This window comes from Corvus cornix, chromosome 8 (genome assembly GCF_000738735.6).
Source record: "Corvus cornix cornix isolate S_Up_H32 chromosome 8, ASM73873v5, whole genome shotgun sequence".
Taxonomy (NCBI): Eukaryota; Metazoa; Chordata; class Aves; order Passeriformes; family Corvidae; genus Corvus; species Corvus cornix.
Window position 1 is genome coordinate 27,819,865 of NC_046338.1, and position 24,100 is coordinate 27,843,964.

The 24,100-nt window shown below is 44.9% G+C and overlaps 2 protein-coding genes across 6 annotated transcripts in view; one reads left to right on the forward strand and one right to left on the reverse strand.

The window, feature by feature from the left end:
• The first annotated feature begins 2,492 nt into the window (after positions 1-2,492).
• On the forward strand, positions 2,493-22,473 carry PRG4 (proteoglycan 4). The gene is made up of 11 exons (XM_039555618.1): positions 2,493-2,877; positions 3,429-3,527; positions 7,980-8,099; positions 11,404-11,505; positions 12,952-17,100; positions 18,051-18,137; positions 18,683-18,822; positions 19,483-19,639; positions 20,188-20,367; positions 20,548-20,673; positions 21,604-22,473. Exons 2-11 carry the CDS (start codon positions 3,431-3,433, stop codon positions 21,705-21,707), a joined length of 5,262 nt encoding a protein of 1,753 aa, XP_039411552.1. The 5' UTR covers positions 2,493-2,877; positions 3,429-3,430; the 3' UTR covers positions 21,708-22,473.
• TPR (translocated promoter region, nuclear basket protein) overlaps positions 21,740-24,100 on the reverse strand; it is a 34,617-nt gene continuing 32,256 nt past the window's right edge. For all 5 annotated transcript variants that reach the window (XM_039555615.1, XM_039555614.1, XM_039555617.1 and 2 more), the window contains exons 49-51: positions 23,853-23,971; positions 22,859-22,957; positions 21,740-21,959 (exon numbers count right to left, since the gene is read on the reverse strand). In XM_039555615.1, coding sequence (XP_039411549.1) covers positions 21,904-21,959; positions 22,859-22,957; positions 23,853-23,971 — 274 coding nt within the window. In that variant the 3' untranslated portion in view covers positions 21,740-21,903. The remainder of the gene's footprint in view (positions 21,960-22,858; positions 22,958-23,852; positions 23,972-24,100) is intronic.

Here is a 24,100-nt window from a genome sequence, read left to right on the forward strand (position 1 = left end):
GGATCCTGATGGGTTTACGAAGGGGATCAATGATGCGACTGAAAAAGCAGTAAGGCTTCTGTCAGACCAGGCCCAGATCATCTCAACAACTCTTGTCTGGGATTTCACTGTCTTATATTTTCCATGGGATCCCAGTGGATATGATCACATCCCCAAACCACTATCATAAATGTGTCTGATTGAGGAGCTTGTGGAAAAGCCAAGGCCTGAAAAGGTACTGCTGGGTCATAGGCATCAGCATAAGGAATCTGTTCATCCAGAAATAAAAAAATAACAGCAATAGTGCTGTAACTGGGATCATCTCAGTACATAGGCAAAGCAGGGTTTGTAAGGAAAGGCTTTTTTTTTTAACCTCTTTTTTTAAAAAATGCAATCTACTAGTGAAGTTGGAAGTACAGATAAGATTTTGGATACACATGCCAAGGTTTGATGAAGGGTTTACGCTACCTGAAAGCCTTGCCAAATGAAATGACTGCCCAGTTGTTAACTAAGTGAAGCTATGAAAATCAGATAAAAAATAAGGTTCTCTCTTTTTGATTGGGGTGACTAACCGCAATATTAAGTCCCATGGGCTGCTTTAAGACAAATTAAAATGCTGGTGAAGCCATGCATCCTCATTTACTCATCAGGAGTGTAATGAGTCGTTTCCCTAAAGGCAGCTGAAATCAAAAGAAGGAAATAGAACATTTTGTACTTTCTGTATGTTATATCTGTTTGGGACGCACCTTCCCCTCCTCTCCAGGCCTTTCTCCCTGACACTCCAAGCGCAGCACAGCAGCAGGAACACACTCTGCCCAGCATGTGTGCCCTGAGCACTTTTCTTGCCACCTCCCAGAATTCATAACAATAATTAAAGCAGGATTTCAAAATCCATGCCCAAAAACAAAGGGAAAACCAGCAAAAGCTGGTCAGGATCAGCCCCCACCTAAGTGTTGTCTGACCACCCATCTCAATGCCACAGTGACACTACAACTTAAAGGTGTCTTAAGTGCTCTTCACAGCCTGTTGATCCACTTACAAAATTCTTTTCACTCAAACTTTGCAACCCCATGTGACTTCTAACAACCCAAAACTTTAATTCAGAAGAGAAACGAAGCAGTGCAATCCTACCAAAAGGAACATCCATAACACCATGTAGCAGCCAGTCATGACTACCCATATTTCAAGTGTGTATGTACCTAATTGTCCTTGTATGACTCAGTTGAGCCCTGGCATGTTAACAGAAAAATTATAATAATTTTGATCTTCTGTTTCTTTTTATTGAGTCATATATATATATATATATATATAGAGAGAGAGAGAGAGAGAGACACACACATACAAACATATATTCACCTCAGGTAGCCAGCCAGTATTAACTGGGACTCACAGCTGCACCAGCTGTGAACTGATGGAAAAGAAAACAAATCTCCTCCATATCATGGATCTCAAAGTAAGGATACACTCAATAATTTAGCCTTAAGTGTTTTGCTTGATCAAATTATAAATTAATTAAGGTATAAGGATGTCAGTACTTTTCGAGGAAACCTCTCATCATGTTGATCCTATTTGGCTACTCTAACAAGTACTTCTTCCTCAGGCTTTAAATAATCATAGAAAGGCACCATTCTACCCAAGACAGGGTTACTTTATCAAGCTTATAGTCCACTAAAGACAGCCCTGAAACTCTTATTAAAAGACATGTAATACACATTTCCTTCTGTGTATGACCTTGAATAAACTCCATAACAACTCAGTCTCCCCTTTTCCACAAATTAGAGTAATAGTTACTCCATTTAATTAAATAGCTATTCCATCTGCACACAATGCAGAAAGACTGAATGAAGATCTCTCTATTGTGATAATACAGAAATTAGAAATTCTAGCATAAAAATACTAAAGCTGTACAATCAATGAACCAAGTGAGGGCAACATTCAAACACATGTTTAAACCCACTCCTGTTCTGCATTATTTTCTTTAAGAGACTCATTCTCATTTGAAGTCCTTTCCTCAACTGGGATCAATGTGTACTATACCATATTTATTATTTTGGGTTAACAGAACTACTTTGGGACTCAAGTAATATCATAAAAGAGAAGTATTGAAGTTCCCTGGCCTTTAGGATAATTTCTGAATAAAAAATCCCTCCCAAACCCCAAGAGTCAGGATTATTAAAAGTTTCAGTTAAAACCCCCTTTAGCTCTGAGAGTTACCAATGACCATTTCCAGGATCCTGAATCTGGAACCAATGAACACCAAGACCATTAAAACAATTACGGACTCTTTCATTCATTTTGAATGTCTTACATATCATATGTTCAATAACTTTGAGATTTGACTCAATTCTTTGATTTCTGGCCAATGCCTTGGCAGCATTTCCATCCAGTTCAGGGAAAAGTACAAAATATTCAGTGCAACTGGTGAATTACTTATGTCTGTATGAATTAGCTCTCACTACTTTTTGGAGAAGATACACCATCAGTAGCAGATAAAACTGCATAATTTCAGGCTACTGTCACCTAAGCTCCATTTGACAGGAAGGAAAATACACTCAGCATTTGCCTATGATGATTTTTTATTGCTCTGCAATACTCTCTAATGCCTTCCAGCTGCATTGAGGACAATTTGTTCATTTCTCTCAGCAATCAAAATGTGTTTTGACTAGTAAGTCCGTATTTAGTTTTTCTGTAAACGTTTCTCTTAATGGGAGTATTTTCCAGATGTTGTGTTAGTCTAGTCATCCAGGCCCTCTTCCAAGCCCTGTGGAAAGTTTGCTGTCATGAGCTGTCATTGGTGATGTGTTTAACAAGCTGCCTAATTACCTGACCCCAGCACAGTTCTGAAGCAATATATAAGGATTCTGGAACAGCCCTGGAAGCAGGCACACTCTCTTCTAGGTAAGTGCTACACACCTGTCTCTACCCAGAGCTCTTCTTCAAAAGGAAAACAAGGAACGAGGACAGAAAACCTAAAGTTTTCCTTTTGAAAGAAGATTTACTTTTAGCCTACGTTTCCATTTGACATATTTCAATGCTAAGTTATGATTTATAAAATTATGTTGCTGAATAACTTTCTGTCAGTATTTGGTTTTAATATAGATTTTAATTTATTTTTTATTATAACTTTAAACACAGTTGTGCTGAAGTGTACCCATGTTAGAAGACGACTGACTACAGTCCTCATGTAATAGAATTCTGCAAAAAATTATTTCTATTACTTGTTAATAAGGAATTTCTATAGTCTTACTACAAAATTTAACAGCTAATTGACTAATAATCAAGAGGGGATTTATGGAGTAATTCTAAATTAGCAATTTGCCCTTGAACAGTTTTATTATTTGTTTCATATTTTTATCAAACTAGTCTTATATATAAAGATATGCACTGCTTTTTTTAAAATTATGAATTAATTGAATTGCAGATAGTGATGTGAGATTATTTCTTTTTAGGAATGATGTCGTACCTGAAAGTTATGATCATATGGAACATACTTGGCTTATCCCTGGTGGTCCTTTCACTGTCCTTGATTCCAGAAGTGTCTTCTCAAGGTACTGTAACACACAAAGCCTATGGAGGGTGTCTAGGAGTGTGTGTCTGACACACATTAAGAATGTTTCAAATGCATCTTCATAAAAACACTAAGTTCTAGAACTTTATTCAGACAGGAAATATGATTCAGTCTTATAATCACTGAATATTTTCATAAATAAATTTTGGTGTAGCATGGTCCTCTTTTTTTGAGGAATAACATAAAAATATAAATGTAATGCAAAATGTATATGAACCTACTACTTTTTCTGTAGACATTGTCAACAGAGCCTCTTGCCCTCATACTGACGTATTTAGCCTGAGTGATTTGCAGTTGAATTTAGGAAGAATCTAACATGACAATATCCACAAAGGTTGGTTAGAAATATTTCAGTAAGCTCAGGGATAGGAATGTCTCTACCTCACTAAGTGCTTTGCCATTAAATGCACCATTATTACACCACTGAGGCAAATTTGGAGAATTATTTGTCTAATGATACAGATTTTATTTACTCTCCAAGCTCTGTAATTGATTCCTAACTAAAATAGCACTGTTATGGTGAAGCAGAACATGCCACCTGGCAAATCCTGTGCTATTGCAGTTAGCTCCCAAATTTTCAGGGAGATAACACTGGGTATTACTTGCTGGTGGAAAATGATTTATTACTACTTGATAACAGAAGGCACAATGTCGTGTATCCGAGCAGCTCCTCAGGACACACCCCATGCCAGATGTGACCTCGCACTGACCCTTTGATAACTGATGCCTTCCCACCAGTTTCAGCAAAAATCAAGACTTTTGCCAACAGCAACCAGGGCCATTCAGGCATTTTCCTTACAAGTAACTCCATAACTTACAGGTCATAAACTTAAAAGAAACAAATGAATGAAGAGGCGTAATTATTGGACTATTAACTATATAACTATTGGACTTATTCTTTTTCCATAAAGGAAGAAGGGTTCAATATATTGGGCATATATCCATAAAGGAAGATGTCCATCTTGTCTTTTCAGCTACTGTATTAATAGCCCAGTAACTCAAGTCCATTAATGTCTCCAGTTATCCCTTACTTCCACTTTTCTATTTGTAGCAAAGTGGTAACAAGCACTACAAGTACTTGCTGAAAATCACAGTATATGTAATAGATGTAGTATTTGTTATCCCATGGTCTTCCTTCACACACACACGTGGCGTGTGTGCTGTTAGAAATTGTCTTTGGTGTTGTGTTACATGTTATTTCCTTGTTGCTCCTCAGTGTTTCAGCTGATTATCTGTTTGAGCTTGCTGATTGTTCAGCTTCTTTGTTTGTATTTAGGGACGCTTCACTTGTGGTCCTGCATGTTTCATTTCCAGAAGAAGCTGTTAGCTGGTTTTGTTAGCAGAGATTTCACAGAGGAAGGGGAGGGTTGCAGGGTGAATATCTGATCTGGCAGCAGAAGGTAGCAAGGCACTGCCAAGCTGGAATGCTCACAGGTTAAAGCAAGACACCTCCCGCTATCTTGCTTTACCACCTGTTATCTACACCATTTCTTATCCTCCAACATTTCCCAGCAGTCTGGGAGTAAAGCCATCGTGGGATGAGCTTTGCTATTATCCTGCTAGTAAGTAATTTTCTAATTAACAAACTGTATTTTATAGGAGTTGCAGGGCTAGATCCCAACTGTTCTTAACCTTAGAGCTGATACCAAATTCTTCCCTAACATCAGGGGAAAAAATATAGTGTAGGGAGTAGGCAAATTTTGAAACTTCCAACAAAAATGGCTTCAGGGAGCTGTATTTGTTACGACAGTTCTCTCCAGTTTGCAAGCTAACCTGATTAGATGGGTTATTAGGAACAGCATTACCAACAGTAAAAATCAGACACCTAAGGGGTCTGTCAGGCATGGGTGTGCAGAAGCATACCTATAACCATGCAGAGGGTGAATCAAACTGGAGAGTAAGTCAGCAAAGCTGATATACTGCCTAAGGGGCTAGTTTGGATGCCTGTGGTCATACTACGGAACCAATCCTCAAGGATTCCTTAGTTTTCAGAAGAAATGGGGTAAGTTAGCTCAGTGGAAGACCCCTCTAATCTGAACATGTGCTGCTGCTGGTCCTCAGGCTGGCTCAGAGCAAACCTCTGCTCCCCTCGCCTTTAGGAGGGGTCACACCAGGCCCTCAGCTTCTGCAGTATTGAGTGAAGAAACTACATTCTTTAGGGAAAAAAAGAGAAGCTTTACTACTTTTCCATTCAGCATTTCCTTAAGGACCGTTGTGATTTGGCAACACTTACACCAGTGTTGTGTGATTTTAGATGTATCGAGCTGTACAGGGAGATGTGGGGCAGGGTACTCTAGAGAGCATGACTGCCAGTGTGATTTTAACTGTCATCACTACATGGAGTGCTGCCCTGACTTCAGGAAAGTCTGCACAGTGGGTAAGTTCCCAAACACAGCCAGTTCCTCTCCTCAAAATTCCCCTCCCAGCTCCCTCCCACACCAGTATCTCCTCTCTGAACGCTTAAATGTCGGTTGGTTCGCTTGTCTTTGTTCCCTCTCATACATGTATTATTGTCCCCCTCAAAAACTCAGGATAACCTCTTGCAATCCACAGGTTATTGCCAGACAAAGAATTTTGCTTTTTACAAAAGCAGAATGAGGCAAGATGGGCAAAACCAGTTTACTGTTTGTTTTCTACTACTTGGTGCATTTGTACTGTATGTGTCTGTCTCTTATACAAAGAAAAAAAGTGGTAAAAGCCAATTCAGAGTTTTGCAGAAAGAAATTCTGACATATTTCAACTCAAATTTAAGAAGTGTGGATGCTGTGGGGTCTAATCCAAAGCCAGGGTGTCCTTCCATGGACAGAAATTGACTCTGAATCAGAACCACATCCAGAGTCTGCTGGAAAAGATGGTTGGAGGAGTATGACTTTATGTTTTATTTATAGGCAAAACTGTACAATGTAAATAAACACAGGTTTTTCAAAGTGATTTACTGAGCATTAAAAACATTTTATTAGGAATCACCAATGTCAGAAATGTCAGTGATTTGGATAACTGCAGTTTGTCACACTACACTGTGGTTCCAGTAGGATTACAGGGGTAACAAATACTTCTCAGATCCAGCAACACCACTGAGTGCTGTTCAAAATGCAGACCTAGCACTCCCTATTCCAGTTCTGCTGCCCTGACACACACTGGGGACATTTTGCCCTTCAGTCTTCCCCATTCTCATTTTGCTTTGTGGGGGTACATCAGCATTCCTCACAGCTGAAGGTGCAGACTGAGGCATTTTAATTATGTAGGCTATTTATTCATTGTGGGTCAGATTCTAAAGGCATTCTAAAGGCATCTACACAACACTTAATCAAAAATTTAAGGGTGGAGGAAGTCTTCTCTGTTCTACTCTAAATCAGTGAGTCCAGGCAAGCACAGTAGGTGCCATGCTGAAAGGATGTAGGCAGTCTGGCTAAGGACTGTTGTCTAGTTAGTGTGGGATCAATGCTGACTAAATGACAGCAATGCCAGACATTATTTATGAATAAAAATTTCCCTAAGATAATAAAAATAGTTCTCACCTGTGCATGTGGGATAGATCCACTGGCATCAACAGACTGATTCCACAACTACACTAATCCAAAGATGTTCAGAATCTGCCTATACAGTAATCCTAATTTTACTAGATAGTGATTTTACTGTAAAACAATTTCATGCCTTGTGTGCCACAGAGACAACAACTTCAGTAGAGACTTAGGTAGAGGAAGTGCTTTTCCTGAAGTCTGTAATAGCTGTGCACATTCTTTCTAACAAAATGTGGTCATTATTTGATATGAAATAGCAGTTTGGTCAGTGAAGTTTTCAGAAGTTAACCAAAAATGAAATGTTAAAATCATGTGGTTATTAATCTTGTCAAAACATGGTAGATACTCCTTTAGTATTAATAATTTAAGAACTGTATTAAACAGTTCCAAACTGGTCTCTTGGGGTAACTTGGTTAACTCGTTCACACAATTAGGTTGCAGTGTTTTCCTGGACACACCAGATAGACTCAGTTGTGACCCAATTAGGCCAATTATTTTTCAATAATGCTTTGGTAGACACATCTTTCTTGTTGCAAAGGGATACCCTGGTGAACACCTTCCTGCAAACCCAGCCCAGAATTTAAATAACGCTCTTGAGATCACTGCTCTGTGGTTGGGGAAGTGGAAGCCTCCTACGGTGGGACCTGGCTACAGTGAACGTGGAGGTCACATTTTATTGCCCTGTCAATCCAGTGGTCTCGATGCTCTGCCATGGAACAGGGCCCTTCTGGCGGCACTGTCTGATCCAAACCCCACAATTACAGACAAATCCTGGATCAGCCCAGGATAAGCACCTGATTTTATGGAGCTGCTCCTGGTGCCAGCTCGAGCAAATGACTTCACTATAGAGAGGTCCCAGCGTTCCACATGAGCTGGCCCAAAGTCTGACTGTGCTGCTCTGCCTCCCACAGCCGTCTCCTGCGAGGGACGCTGCTTTGAATCCTTCGAGAGGGGAAGGGAGTGTGACTGCGATGCCGACTGTGAGCGATACGGTAAATGCTGCCCAGACTACACCAAGCATTGCAAAGAGGGTAAGACATTTCTCCATCACTGTTTTTCAAAGATGTATTTAAACTGAGGTGCTTTGCTTTACCATAAACAAAACTGTGTGGGCTTCGGTAACAACTGGACAAAAGAAAACAGAACAAAAATAACAAAATCTAATTTCACAAACAAATGGTCCAGTTTCTCAAGCATGAGCGCTTTATGAGCACATAGAGGTAGATATCCTGGAAGCCATCAACAAGATGTGAATTCTGAGGATAAAGTTGCATTTTGCATTAGGCCCTTTTGGCACTAGCCATGCTCTAATTAACTATCAGAGCCATTGCTCAGAATACCACATGTAAGGACAAGTTCTGCACATCAATAATAGAATTCAGTGAGAGATGCTGGGGAATCAGAACAGTTTTGTTTGGAAAAGACCTTTTGAGATCATTGTATCCAACCATTTCCCCAGCACTGCCAAGGCCACCACTAAAACATGTCCCCAAGTGTCACGTTTACACAGCTTTTAAATCCCTCCAGGGATGGGGACTCCACCCCTACCCTGGGCAGCCTGGTAATCTAAACCTCTGCTGGTGCTCCTAGGGGTCATTTCCTCTTGTCCTGTCCCTGTTCCCAGCGAGCAGAGCCCGACCCCCCTGGCTGCCCTCTCCTGTCAGGGAGTTGTGCAGAACCAGAAGGTTCCCCCTGAGCCTCCTTTTCTCCAGGCTGAGCCCCTTTCCCAGCTCCCTCAGCCACTCCTGGTGCTCCAGCCCCTTCCCCAGCCCTGTTCCCTTTCCTGGACACGCTCCAGCCCCTCAAGTTCTCTCTGGCCATGAGGGCCCAGAACTGGACACAGCACTCGAGGGGCCTCAGCAGTGCCAGCACAGGGGACAGTCACTGCCCTGGGGCTGTGGCCACAGCAGGGCTGGGACATCCCAGGAGCCATTGGCCTCTGGTCCACCTGGGCACACCTGGTTCACACTCAGCCGTTGTCATCAGCATCCCCAGGGCCTTTTCCACTGGGCAGATGAAAAAATGAATTGCAGTAAAACTCTGAGTTCATCTTATAAAAACAAGGTGGAAGGTTCCACTTTATGGAAGGTTCAACTCCCTTAAAATCTCCACCCATCCAAAAGTGGGGAATGGCTACTCCATGCCTTGGGATAGCACTACCTGGACCTCCAGACCACTTGCTTGGGGTCACCACAGTCACTGGCAGCATATTAGAGATGCACATCCTAGATTCTCCCCATCTCAAATCCAACGTGGGAAGAGCAGCCCAGCACAGAAACCCATCCTGTGGGGCAAGAGGGAGGAACTGGATGTTACATGTTCACACTGTAGCAAGAAAAATTTTAAGAAAACACACATTTAACCTTCAGGCTGCAAGTTCAGTCCAGGGCAGAATCAAACTGACCTGCAGTCACTTCTGTTTGTTCTGTCCTTTTCTGCAGAGCCTGGTGGGGTTTCAGCTGAGCACAAAGGCACAGATCTGGAGGTGCAGTCCCACCCTCATGTGTAGCTTTAAGGACACCAGCAAATGAACTCTAGAAAACAACAACAGAATATGTTTAATTTCATCATGTCCTTAAACTTTCTGGTACCTACAGACCTAATTTAATTTCTGTCAACACACTTGGCAAATACGACTTGCCACCGGGTTGCTGCATCCACAGAGCATCCCACCTCCAAGGCAGCCGGTTCCCAAAGCCTGCAGTGTAACACGCAACATCAGTCACAATTATCATTTGGTTCTCCTCACCCAAGTGGTCCCCAAGTGTTGGGATAGTGGCTTGGCTTTGCCACACAGTTGCACAGTAATTGAAACTGAAAGAGAGTCTGTATTCAGCATTTTAAGTGTCTTGGAAGCATATTGAGGTGAATTTGCTTCTTCTGAGGCTGCTTAATATTTCCCTCTTTCTGCTGAGTTTATCACTCCCAAACATTCACAAAACACTGTTAATCTATTTCACTTCTTCAGTTAAAATATAATGAAGAACTAATCAACTGTTCCTAATCTTAAAGAGTTCCTTCTGTATTTCACTAATCTTTACTGTCAATTTTTGTCAAAAAATCCAGCAGAAATCCCCCAAACTACTGTACTCAGTATTTTACTATTTATACTATGTGTGAATAACTGAGAAACTGTTAAACCTCTTGGAATAAACCTGCTGTTTCAGCATCCTGTGAACATTTTTTTCTGTACAGTAAAGCCAAGTGTACGATGTATATCCAGAGCTCACTCTTATCTTCCCTCTCCTCCAGAAGCTCCTTATTTCCTGAATATATGTACAGACATAACCAAAGCATTTCCCTCCCCAACAATTGGCTTTCACAGGAGTCATTCAAGCTTCTAGAGTGATTTTATTCAACGACAATTTCTCTCTCTTCCTCAATAAAGGTTTCAGGATATAGTGCAATACCCAGCCTTCCTTGCTTTAAGCAGCAGCTTGCTGTGACAGTAAATCTTTTGACAGCGTGGTCCTCCCTTAGAGACAAAAATCCCATTCCTTTTGTAAAAAGCTGATTACACACACCTTTGGCAGTTACCAGGTCCCTTGGTTAGATCAAAATAATTTGGCCAGTTCCCCGAGCTCCATCACACTTCCTTCACAACTAACAAGTTCCTTCTACAAGGCTATGCTAGTACCTCATTTCCAAGCGTACAATTTGACCAAGAATTAATTACAAAATATTATCTGGCTCTTACTGGATGCAACTGAAATCCCATCTACTCTTCAGAGATGGAAAATTTGAACACAACCTCCTATTTCTCCTAAAACTCAGCCTAGTAGAAGTTAGCTTGACACCTGGGTTGCTTCCTTGGTCCATGCCTGCTTTGTAGCTCCTGTCTCCTTCAAGGAAACCATTTCTTTTAAAACGTCTCTCCAAAACAATCACTTGTGTAGAATTATCACATCTGAAAAACTATAAGGGGATTATAAAAGTAAATTCTTGGCTAATATGGCAGCTCTCCTATATCCTCTAGAGTGAGTTAGTCCCAAGTTGTCCGTAGTAAAAAAAAAAAAAAGACAAATTTTCAAAACATTGAGCTCCACTCAGAATTCATCTCTTTTCCCACCTCAAAATTGCCATTAGCTAATAATGCCTCACCTCAAACTTCTGGAAAAAGCATTGCTCACATCTGTGATGAAACACTTCAGGATCCAACGGGCATTTTTGCTCTTTTTTCACACAAATAATAGTGTAAAGAATCCTATAGATAAAAAGAAACTTCGTTTCAAATGGAAGATGGTCAATGAAATTTTGTAATCACTCTTACACAGTTGACTTCAAGCACCTATAAAGATAAAATAATCTGTTAATGGGAGCCCTTCTCTCTTTCAGCACACACAGCAAAGCCAACCCCAGAGATTCCTCCAGAAAACAAATCAACATCTAAAAGGTCCTCCACAGATGAGGAAGAGCTGCCAGATGAAGCTGTGGAAGGTAGGCAAGTACATGGATGCACCAGGATGGGTGTTACCTGAAGGAACATTAAAGACCATTTCCCTGCTCTGGAAATAGAAAGCTGATCCTAGACATTACCAGACAGTTACCAAGCTTGGAAGCACTCGGTTTATAAACTGATTACCTCACCGAGCCCTCAGGACTTCGGAGAGTTCACTCAGCACAGAGTGGTGATGTCTCCTGTGTCTCTATTGGCTTTTCACACATATCCTCCAAAACACGGTACAGACCATTGTCAGTCTTGGACAGCGTCCATGGCTGGAACAGGAAGGGTGGGACAGTGGTGATCTGGCAGCACCAACACAGGAAAACATCCTAGCAGGTTCCTCTAGCTTTAATCAAGCCAGGCCTTACACAGCTTCAGAGAACGCATGATTTATTTGCTCTGACTGGAAAATATGCTGCTTTCCTGTGTTCTTTGTTATTATGTTCCAACATTTGAAGTGATAACTCAGGAGGTCGGTTTGAACTTGAAACACAAATGAAAAGAGACTAGAAGTCAGTCAATATTTTAATCCTCTCCCCCTCTTTTTGTTTTAGATTTGCAGTACTAATTTTCTGCTGTTTCAATTTCCTATTACAGAAAAGTTCAAACCAACAATATAGTGGGTTAAATGAAAGAAAATTAAGGAAATTCAAATAACCATTAACAGGATCCCAGCTGGCTTCTGTTATTTCAGACACATGGGATGGGAGTGAAACCTATTCTGCAATACTCTGCTCATAAGAAACACAGAACCTTTGTGAAGGCAGAACTAAACTGCAAAATCTCAGCGAGAGAGTACTTAGGGAGAGATCGAAATGCAGAAGCATTTACTGTTCTTTTTGCTGAATATCAACAATTTCACTCTAATCAATTTAACTATAAATACACGTAAAGAGAGCCTTAAATGCATAGATCACAATGAGGAAAACAGCCCAAGGTATAAAGATACAGGAGGAGATGCAGTCAGGGCTCTGTGTTCAGGAATTATTTTCCTCCTGTTTGCCTACCTCCCTCCTCCAATTCCAGGTTGTTGGTGTAGGCTAAGTTATGATGCAGGGCAGTGGAATAAATCAAAATAGAGACAGAGAAGGGAAGTGTTTTGTTAGAAGGACTATTTTATAGTGTGGATTCCCTTCCATGAAAAAGGCAGGGAACCCCAGGCAGCCTCACCTACAAACACCAAACTAAGCCCTGCACCTGGGGCAGCGCCAGGTTGGCCAAAAGGGATCACCTAAGACTGTGCTGAGCTGCTGCAAAGCCCCATGCAGACAAAAAGAACTCCCATTTCACCTGGTCCAGGTTAGTTTGGCCCATCAAAAAAAGGCATTGCTATTCCAAAACAAGTACCTATAGCTAACGGGTATAATACATTTATAGGCAATAGCTACTACCTGCATGGCAGTTCCAATGGCTGAACCAAATTTGTATTTGTTTTGTAGACTCTGAAATCCAAGTGACCACTCCTGCTCCAACTACAGAACCTGCACAGACAACCCTTGGAGCCACAGAGGAACCACCTACCAAGGAAGACACTCCCACAACCCCAAAGGTAGAGGATACAACCCCTGAGGCCACAGAGGAGCCAGTGACCGAAGACTATGCTCCCACCACAGATGCAGCAGAAGATGTGACCCCTGATGCCACAGAGGAACCAGTGACTGAAGTGGATCCCACCGACATCCCCCCAACGCAAGACCCAACCCCTGATGCCACTGAGGCACCAGCAACCGAGACGGAACCACCCACCAGCCGCACATCGGAGGAAACAACCCCAGAGGAGCCCACCACCAACACACCAGAAGAAACAACCCCAGAAGAGCCAACAACACCCACACCAGAAGAAACAACCCCAGAGGAGCCAACAACACCCACACCTGAGGAGACAACCCCAGAGGAGCTAACAACACCCAAACCAGAGGAGACAACCCCAGAGGAGCCCACAACACCCACACCAGAAGAAACAACCCCAGAAGAGCCCACAACAGCCACACCTGAGGAGACAACCCCAGAGGAGCTGACAACTCCCAAACCAGAAGAGACGACCCCAGAGGAGCCGACAACACCCACACCGGAAGAAACAACCCCAGAGGACCCGACAACACCCGCACCTGAGGAGACAACCCCAGAGGAGCCAACAACCCCCACACCAGAAGAGACAACCCCAGAAGAGCCGACAACTCCCAAACCTGAGGAGACAACCCCAGAGGAGCCGACAACACCCACACCGGAAGAAACAACCCCAGAGGAGCCGACAACTCCCAAACCTGAGGAGACAACCCCAGAGGAGCCGACAACCCCCACACCAGAAGAGACAACCCCAGAAGAGCCGACAACTCCCAAACCTGAGGAGACAACCCCAGAGGAGCCGACAACAGCCACACCTGAAGAGACAACCCCAGAGGAGCCGACAACAGCCACACCTGAGGAGACAACCCCAGAGGAGTCGACAACACCCAAACCAGAAGAGACGACCCCAGAAGAGCCGACAACACCCACACCGGAAGAAACAACCCCAGAGGAGCCGACAACACCCACACCTGAGGAGACAACCCCAGAGGAGCCGACAACCCCCACACCGGAAGAGACAACCCCAGAAGAGCCGACAACTCCCAAACCTGAGGAGACAACCCCAGAGGAGCCGACAACTCCCAAACCAGAAGAGACAACCCCAGAGGAGCCGACAACCCCCAAACCTGAGGAGACAACCCCAGAGGAGCCGACAACCCCCACACCAGAAGAGACAACCCCAGAAGAGCCGACAACTCCCAAACCTGAGGAGACAACCCCAGAGGAGCCGATGACTCCCATACCAGAGGAGACAACCCCAGAAGAGCCGACAACACCTAAACCAGAAGAGACAACCCCAGAAGAGCCGACGACTCCCACACCAGAAGAAACAACCCCAGAGGAGCCGACAACACCAAAACCAGAGGGGACAACCCCAGAGGAGCCGACAACACCCACACCTGAGGAGACAACCCCAGAGGAGCCGACAACTCCCAAACCAGAAGAGACAACCCCAGAGGAGCCGACAACCCCCACACCTGAAGAGACAACCCCAGAGGAGCCGACAACTCCCAAACCAGAAGAGACAACCCCAGAAGAGCCGACAACTCCCAAACCTGAGGAGACAACCCCAGAGGAGCCAACAACACCCACACCTGAGGAGACAACCCCAGAGGCGCCGACAACACCTAAACCAGAAGAGACAACCCCAGAAGAGCCGACGACTCCCACACCAGAAGAAACAACCCCAGAGGAGCCGACAACACCAAAACCAGAGGGGACAACCCCAGAGGAGCCAACAACACCCACACCTGAGGAGACAACCCCAGAGGAGCCGACAACTCCCAAACCAGAAGAGACAACCCCAGAGGAGCCGACAACCCCCACACCTGAAGAGACAACCCCAGAGGAGCCGACAACCCCCACACCAGAAGAGACAACCCCAGAAGAGCCGACAACTCCCAAACCTGAGGAGACAACCCCAGAGGAGCCAACAACACCCATACCTGAGGAGACAACCCCAGAGGAGCCAACAACACCCATACCTGAGGAGACAACCCCAGAGGAGCTGACAACACTCACACCTGAGGGGACGACCCCAGAGGAGCCAACAACACCCACACCTGAGGAGACGACCCCAGAGGAGCCAACAACACCCACACCTGAGGAGACAACCCCAGAGGAGCTGACGACTCCCATACCAGAGGGGACAACCCCAGAAGAGCCGACAACCCCCACACCTGAGGGGACAACCCCAGAGGAAACAATGACCCCCACACCTGAGGAGACAACACCCAAACCTGAGGAGACAACCCCAGAGGAGCCGACAACCCCCAAACCAGAGGAGACAACCCCAGAGGAGCCGACAACTCCCAAACCAAAAGAGACAACCCCAGAGGAGCCGACAACACCCAAACCAGAGGAGACAACCCCGGAGGAGCTGACAACACCCACACCGGAAGAGACAACCCCAGAGGAGCCGACAACTCCCAAACCAGAAGAGACAACCCCAGAGGAGCCGACAACACCCAAACCAGAGGGGAAAACCCCAGAGGAGCCAACAGCACCCACACCTGAGGAGACAACCGCAGAGGAGCCAACCACCCCCACACCAGAGGAGACAACCCCAGAGGAGCCCACAACACCCAAACCAGAAGAGACAACCCCAGAGGAGCCAACAACTCCCACACCTGAGGAGACAACCCCAGAAGAGCCAACAACACCCATGCCAGAAGAGATAACCCTAGAGGAGCCCACAACACCCACACCGGAAGAGACAACCCCAGAAAAGCCAACAACTCCCAAACCAGAAGAGACAACCCCAGAGGAGCCAACAACTCCCAAACCAGAGGAGACAACCCCAGAGGAGCCGACAACAGCCACACCTGAGGAGACAACCCCAGAGGAGCCGACAACACCCAAACCAGAGGAGAAAACCCCAGAGGAGCCCACCACCCCCACACCTGAGGAGACAACCCCAGAGGAGCCGACAACCCCCACACCTGAGGAGACAACCCCAGAGGAGCTGACAACTCCCAAAGCAGAGGAGACCACCCCAGAGGAGCCAACAACACCCAAACCAGAGGTGACAACCCGAGACGAACCAGCGACCTTGGCTGACTCTCCTACCACCCCAAAACCTGAAGAGACAACCCCAGAAGAACCTACAACGATGGCAGACTCTCCTACGACCCCTAAAGCCGAAGATGCAGACTCTCCGACCAGCCCTGCAGCTCCTGAGGCCGATAGCACTGCCAGTAAAGCCACAGCTGCTCCTGGCAATGCTGCCGCCACAACAGCTGGTAACGACTCCCCCACAGCTGGGGTAGGCACAATGCTTTCAGATACCACAACTGAGAACAAGGAGACAACAACACCCAAAAAAGACAGAACTACTCTGCTTAAAGACATTTTCACAGCTATGATGACAACAGCTAAACCAGGTGACTCTCCTAAAGGTATGGATGACATTCCAAACACAACTCCTATGGCCAAGCAACCTGCCACTGCAGCAGCTGAATCAGAAACAACTTCTACAGACACCAAGACTTCAACAACAGCAGCCACAGCTCCCTTGCCCAATCCCACTGTGCTGGTAACAACCATCAAAGAAGATTCAACTCCTCAACCCAGTGAGGCTGTAACACTAAATGAAAAAGAGGCAACTACAGAAACTGAGCAGGCTGGGCCAGCAGCAGACAAAGATAGCCCAGGTGCTGCTTGTGTTATTGTGGAGATGACAACAGCTGGTAAAAAAGAGGTAACAACCATCAAAGAAATGGGCACTACACCTGAAAAAGAAATGGAAGATGTCACTGAAAAGGCCCCTAGTATTGACAAAGAAGAGGTAACTACAGTTACCAAAGAAACCACAACAAGGGATAAAAAGGACACGATAGAAGAAATGTATCTTTTGTCTAATGGGACATCCAAGCCAACAATACATTTCCAGGAGGTCACTGAGGCCAGAGAAGAGCCTCACCCAACCGAACCCGAAACTCTGCCAGCAAAAGAAGAGCCCGAGATAAACAAGCCTTTAATACAGGTTGGGGACCTGCCAGTGTTCCCTGGAGAAACACAAGGTAAGTGCATTCCAGCAGGTACAAAAGCACCAATAACTCGTGGGAACACGGCAGTATCCCATGGGCAGCCACAACCACAGCACCACAGCTGCCAGTGTCCTTAACACTGAAACCTCAGTTCTCAGCTGTGGAGTTAGTTAAATCCTCCAGGTAGTTTAGAACATGATCTAAATTAATTAGTTTCAGTAATTGGTCCTACTGAAAATTATTTGCTGTAAGTACTGTAGAAGATGCAAACAGACAAAAAGTCAAGGGAAGAAGATGACAAATTTCTAAATTCCATGAAAAAATTGCTAGAAGTCAGGCTGCATATCCACCCTCACTCATGGTATCCAACCTGGTGTTTTGTAGCCACCTACTAAAAATGTCATATAAGAGAGACAAGAAGTCTCTTGTTTGTGATTTTTGCCACAGCATTTTTCATGCCCTCTATTTATTTTAATCAGATATAGCCTGCAGGTTCTTGGGCAATTTTTCAATTGTATACTGAAAGATATTTTGGGGGGATAACTTAGTGGTTTAGATGCAAAATACTTGAATTTCAGTGTAAAAGAGATTAATCCTTCCTTTATATTTAACTGCATATATACATTTAACTGAAAGAAAGTGTAAGTGCTTTTTTTTTTTTAAGAAATAATGAGAGGGAAGAGAAGCCACTAAAACAGCTTAAAGGAAAAATAAAATCCTAGAGCATGGGGTAAGTCTATGAGGGATGTAGCACACGAGGTGTTTGTAGGTGTTTTCCTCAATTACAGGTGCCTAGGTGGCAATAAGCAAATACACCCACACCTGGTCACTCGGCACTGCTGGGGCCACAGCACCAGAGCCGAACTTCCCGAGAACGCATCCCCGGCAAGGGATTAATCCCTGGCCCGCTGGCGGGGGCGAGGGGGAAAGCTAAGGCCGTTCTTGTGGAACATTGAACAAACCCACCTGGCTATGTTTTGCAGAGAGGAAAGACGAGAAGGACCTGTGCAGCGGGAAGCCAGCGGACGGCATGGTCGCTCTGCCCAATGGCACCCTGGCCGTCTTCCGAGGTGAGACTGTTACAAACATCCTCCACCTGCCCCGGCTCTGGCTCCGGCCCTGGCCCCTGCCCTCCTCCCTCACCTTTCCCGGACCCAGTCCTTCACCCTCACCTGCCCTGGCCGCCTCCTCTTCCTCCCTCGCCTTTCTCGGACCCAGTCCTTCACCCTGACCTGACCGCCACCGCTGCCTCCCCCTCCTCATCCCTCACCTTTCCCGGACCCAGTCCTTCACCCTCACCTGCCCCGGCCTCCTTCTCCTCCCTCACCTGCTCTGCCCCCCTCTCTTACTTTCTCCTTCTTTCTCACCCACCCTTGCTCCCCTCCTCACCTCCTCCTTCTCCCTCACCTGCCCCATCGCTCTTCCTCCTTTTTCCTCCCTCACTCGCCTCGGTGCCCTCACCCCTCGCGAAACTCTCCCGAGCCCAGAGCCCGCCCCGCCAGATCTCTCACGGGCTCGGCTCAGCCGCGTCCCCGAGGCACGACGGCGCTGTCCCGTCGCTATCCCCGGGGCAGGACGTGCTGTCCCCGGCGCCCCTCACGCCTTTTCCCCGCAGGTCACTATTACTGGCTGCTGAACGGCCGGGCCCCGCCGACCACCAACCCCCGCCGGATCAGCGACGGCTGGGGCATCCCCTCACCCATCGACTCCGTCTTCTCCAGGTGCAACTGCGATGGGAAAACCTTCTTCATCAAGGTGGGAGCGGTCCCGGCCGGCGGGATGGGGCGAGGCTGATGAGCAGCTGGGGAGGCTCAGCCTGGAGCAAAGGAGGCTCAGGGGGGACTTTCTGGCTCTGCACAACTCCCTGACAGGAGGGGGCAGCCGGGGGGGTCGGGCTCTGCTCCCAGGGAACAGGGACAGGAGGAGAGGGAACGGCCACAAGCTGTGCCAGGGGAGGCTTAGATTGGATATCAGGGAAAAAATTGCCTAAACTTGTTCCCAGTATGCTTCCCAACCTGCAATAAAAATTATAATGAAGTGCCCATGCCTCATTAAAGCTGTTGCATAGTAATTCCCCAATAAATCATTCAATCCTGGAATTCAAACTGCTTGTTATATCTATGCAAATTTAAGAGATTAGAAAGCAAACCCCTTTGTTCAGTAACCCCTCTTAAAAATTAGCTTCTAAGATACTCTAGCCCAACTCAAAGGTTGTCAAAGATGGTATTTTATGAAGTTGTAGTAGTTTTATTCCATTTGAAATGGACGTAGGAGTGATTCCAGTCAGATTTTCAATGTAGCTATCAAAGTGCTAGTGTTTATTTATGGATTATTCTTCATGTTTGTGTTGCAGTTCAATAACCAAGAGTTAGCTTCCTCTAAAGCTCTTTTTTTTTTTTTCCCTTAACTGCTCAGGGTCCCCTGTACTGGCGCTTCACTAATGGTGTTATGGATAAAGGCTATCCCAAACCTCTCGCAACTGGATTTGCAGGGTTAAGTGGGAGAATAGTAGCAACCCTCCCTGTGGCAAGATACAACAACAGACCAGAATCTGTTTATTTTATCAAAAGAGGTATGTCTCGTATTCCTGAAGTTCAGGGAACATCAAAAGGTGCTTGAATTGCCTTGGTCAGGACTAAAACTGTTTCTCTTGACCCAAAGACCTATTTCTTTCAAACTGAGAAACATAAGTGATGTCAGTGCTCCAGGTGCTCAAAAATAGCCTGAAGCTTAAAAAAATTTGTGTTAGTACTTGGAAGTCTTTCAGTGCATTTTAAACCAGGTCTGTATGGGTGAGAATCCAGGAATCCAGCACTCTAGTGGCTAAACATTGAAATAAGTTTTATCTGGTGGTAAAGCTATTTCAGTCTCAATTAGGGAAGGGAAGGCTTTAATCTTGCTGGTTCGTAACTATGTATGGAAATTTCCTTCTCTATTTCTGATTTCTATTTTAAAGTAATTTCCTTATCTTACAAGAATGTTATTTGTTACTGATTTCCAGTGTGTGATATGAATATAGTGACATTTTCATACCTGATCAAGCTGGTGGTTGGGTGTTTTGGGGGGGGGGGGTTTATTGATTTATTTTCTTTAAGCTAACTAACCAAACATGTGTTTTAGATGGGAACATCCAGCAGTATGTGTACAGACAAGAACCAGCCAAGAAGTGTCAAAGAAGGGCGCAGGTCACCATCAGATACCCAGCCTTTGTCCCCAGAGTTGTCATCAGGCGGCGCTTCCAGCGCGCCGTGCGCATGCCAACTGTCATCCGCACTGTCAGGATCCACCCCCACCCCTCTGGTAATGTGGTCACTAAGGTTCTCCTAGACAGCTGCTTTCACCTCTGTAGGTTCTGACACAACATTGTTTGGTTTCTTTAAATACAGTACTTTTAAAGGTTTTAATGGCTGTAGGTGACACAGTCCCATGACAGCTGCAGCAGTGCCACAGCTCCTCACGGAGGGTTCCTTTTGCTTGCAGGCATTCTGCGCAAGGAAATCCAAATGACAACGTACTGGAGAGGGCTCCCCAAAGTTGTCCACTCAACTCTCTCCGTGCCCAACCAGAGCAAGCCCGATGGTTACGATTACTACGCCTTCTCTTACAGTAAGTAAAGCTAAAGCACATCACTGGATCTCAAAAGACACGGGTGGGGAAGAAAAAAGCTCCTGTTATCGCTTGTGGTACTACTTTCAGCGCTACTAAAAAGTCCTGAGAATTAAAATGTTGCCCATAATCAAGAGATGTTTCTGTTAAAAGTCAGTAGTTACAGGACAATGTGCAGCCCCGAAATACGGAGGTTCAAAGCAGCCAGTTGGGGAATGGATTGCCAGGGAGTTCAGCCTTGTGAAGTGACTTAAGTGAAGAATTATGTTAATGATAGACTGAAGTCCTTGGATCACTACATAGCAATAGTTTTTCACTGGCTTCTATGGAACTATGTTTCTGACAAAACACAAAAAGGAGGGACATGAACCACTTGACTTAGATAAAAAAAATTATTTTTATGATCCCAGATTAGGTAGACTCATTCCCCCAGCCAGGATCCCATATAAGCGTTCCTCAGATTTTTCTGAAAATAAAAGCTCTAAGAACAAGCCATACCCAAATACAGGATATTAAAGTCCCCGTCAGTAAGATCCAATTCCTCATGTTGGAGGAATCGGCCTCACAGGCCCATTTACACTCAGAGACCATGGACTTCCCACTTCTGTAGTGAGTGCAAGATTGCTGTGGATTTAGATTGTTTGATTTCCAAATTCTTAAGACTGTTTTTGTGTTCTAGCAATACAAGAACACTGCTCCTGGGACAGATTTAATTATTAGCAGTGCTATAAAACTTAATGCAACCCAGGACATGTGAAAAATAAAGCTAAGGACAGAAACTTACTATTGGAGCCTCTCAGCTCCCTATACGGAATGGAAAATCTGTTGTTCAGGCCTAAATGACATTAAAATGCAGGCTTGAATTTCTGGATTCTTCCCATGTATTAAATGTAGTTTCTGGAATTTAATCCTGACCTCTCTTCCTTTCAGATCGGTACTACAGTTTGGATATTGGCAAAAGAATGGCACGACCTGTTACTGCTCTCACAGGAAAGACTGTATCCAAAGACTGGTACAACTGTCCCAGCAAGTGATGCACAGCAGAGGAGTTTAAAAAAAGATGCCATTTGAATGTCAACATTTTTTCTAATTTTATTAATAAAAGACATTGAAATGTGTGCACACAGCTCTAAGTATGAAATGCTGCTTCAAGCTCTGACTTCATTACACTAAGCAACCACAGGCAAACTGGCACTTTGTATACACAGCTGGAAGTACTTTACAATTAATTTAACTAATGTTTCCTCTGTTCAGGCCTCCTCTGCCTCCCATGGCATGAGTTACACCTGTGCAGGGAAAGAAAACAAGTGCATTAGTGTAAACATATGATACTTCATCCTTCCCTAAGGAATTGTCAGGGCAGTGGAGTGGTTCCTTTCTGACACAGTTCAAGCTCCTCTCTCTCCCCTAAGCCTGGTGACACATGTACATGTCACCTGGGTCATGCAAAAGGCTGGGGGTGACTTGTGATCCTGAGCCAAACCAATGAGCAGAGGATTCCTACTACACCTGAAATCAGTTAGTCCCTGCCTTTTTGTTATTAAAAAAAATGGTGACACATGGAAGAAAATCTATCCTAGTCCCACCTCCTTATTTTTTTCCCCTTAAAATACCAGCTGACCTATATTTCAATGCTAATATTGAGTCATCTACAATGTTAAAATAATGCAAAACAGAATAAAATCCATCTAAGGCTTTTTCTTAATACAGAAGTTGCAAACAACTATTTCTTGTCATGGTTTAACTCTATTGCACTAAAAAAACTGTAATACTTCCAATAAAGCTTTTTTTCAATGAGTACACATTGATATAACTGGAACCCTTTAATATACTAAATGGAAATTGCTCTAATGCCAAAATCAGAAGTTTATAAACTGCTGTCCTAACAGGATTTTTAAAACCTTCTTTTAAAACTTTGAAGTATAAGATCTAATGCCCTTTACTTTCTCTCTACTGGTAAGAGCCAGGTGCCACTGCAGAAGGAAGTTATTCCTGTGTGAAACCTGCTCAACCTAACACACTAAACCCAAACTAGAGCTCTTAGGCTCACACGCCAAACTCGAGGGCAGGGCTGCTGTGTCACTCCACATCTGCCAGCAAGGCCAGCTTCAGAGGTGGTGGCCACAGGAGGGGTGCTGGAGCCGTGTCTGCAGCAGGCTGGCTGGGAGCAGCCGGGAGCACTTACCCCTCTGCCTGTTGAACTGGCGGCCACGCACGCCGGTCCTCAGCGTCGGGGGCTGCAGCCGGACACGGCGAAGAGACTTGGGCTGAGTGCTGCTCGTGTCTGTGGGGAGAGACAGAAAGGGTGGCTGTGCCTGCCAGATTCTCACTCTTCATCTTTCCATGTTTTTGTATGTGTTATGCTTGCTTTACTTTAGAATGATGAAGGTGCCTCCTTATTTCATTGACCTCTCCTCCAATATAAATAAAAGCTTCAAAACAAGTAAGTTTGGGACTTCTTTTGCTATCTATACAAGGGGGTCAATTGATAACTCAATAGAGATTAACTTATTGTTGTTTCACAATTTAATTAAAAATATTTTTAAAGCTGACATCAAATATGCCAGTGGATAAATCACTAAAGTATCAGTAACATTTGCTCCCTGAAGCGTTATTTCACTTGGCCTACTCCTGTTACTGTAGTCCAAGGAAAAATGGTTTGCTGAAGTACCAAAGGATTTATAAGCATCAAAATATGACCTTGCTCTAAGAGAATCTGGGGAGACCTCAGAGCCCCTTCCAGTAACTAAAGGGGCTACAGGAGAACTGGAGAGGGACTTGGGACAATGGCCTGTAAGGACAGGAGAAGGGGGAATGGCTTCCCACTGCCAGAGGGCAGGGTTAGATGGGATATTGGGAAGGAATTGCTCCCTGAGAGAGTGGGGAGGCCCTGGCACAGGTTGCCCAGAGCTGTGGCTGCCCCTGGATCCCTGGAAGTGTCCAAAGCCAGGCCGTGCAGGGCTTGGAGCACCCTGGGCTAGTGGAAGGTGAGCCTGCCCATGGCAGGGGTGGGATTGGATGGGCTTTGAGGTCCCTTCCACCCCAAACCATTCTATGAGTCTGTGATTTTAACAGTTTTATCTTATTTTGTATATCCTGGCTACCAGCCATGATGCCGGACAAAGGAATTCCCACTCTTAATGAAAAGGTATGAACTGCTTTTGCTGATTATCCTGTACCTGCAGATGAACTTGAAGGAGGATCCTGACTAGTTGAAGGAAGATCTGACTCATCAGATGCTTGAACAGATTCTTCTTCTTGCTGGCTATCGATTTCTAGACCTGCTTCTGAAGTAATGCTAGAAGGGAAGGAGTGGGAGGAGAAGCATGGAAGTGTATTTACATAGTTTCAAAAAGCTCAGGAAAAAAACCCCTGTCTTGGAACATAGAGATTCAATGAAAATCAAAAGTAAAATACAGCATAAAAT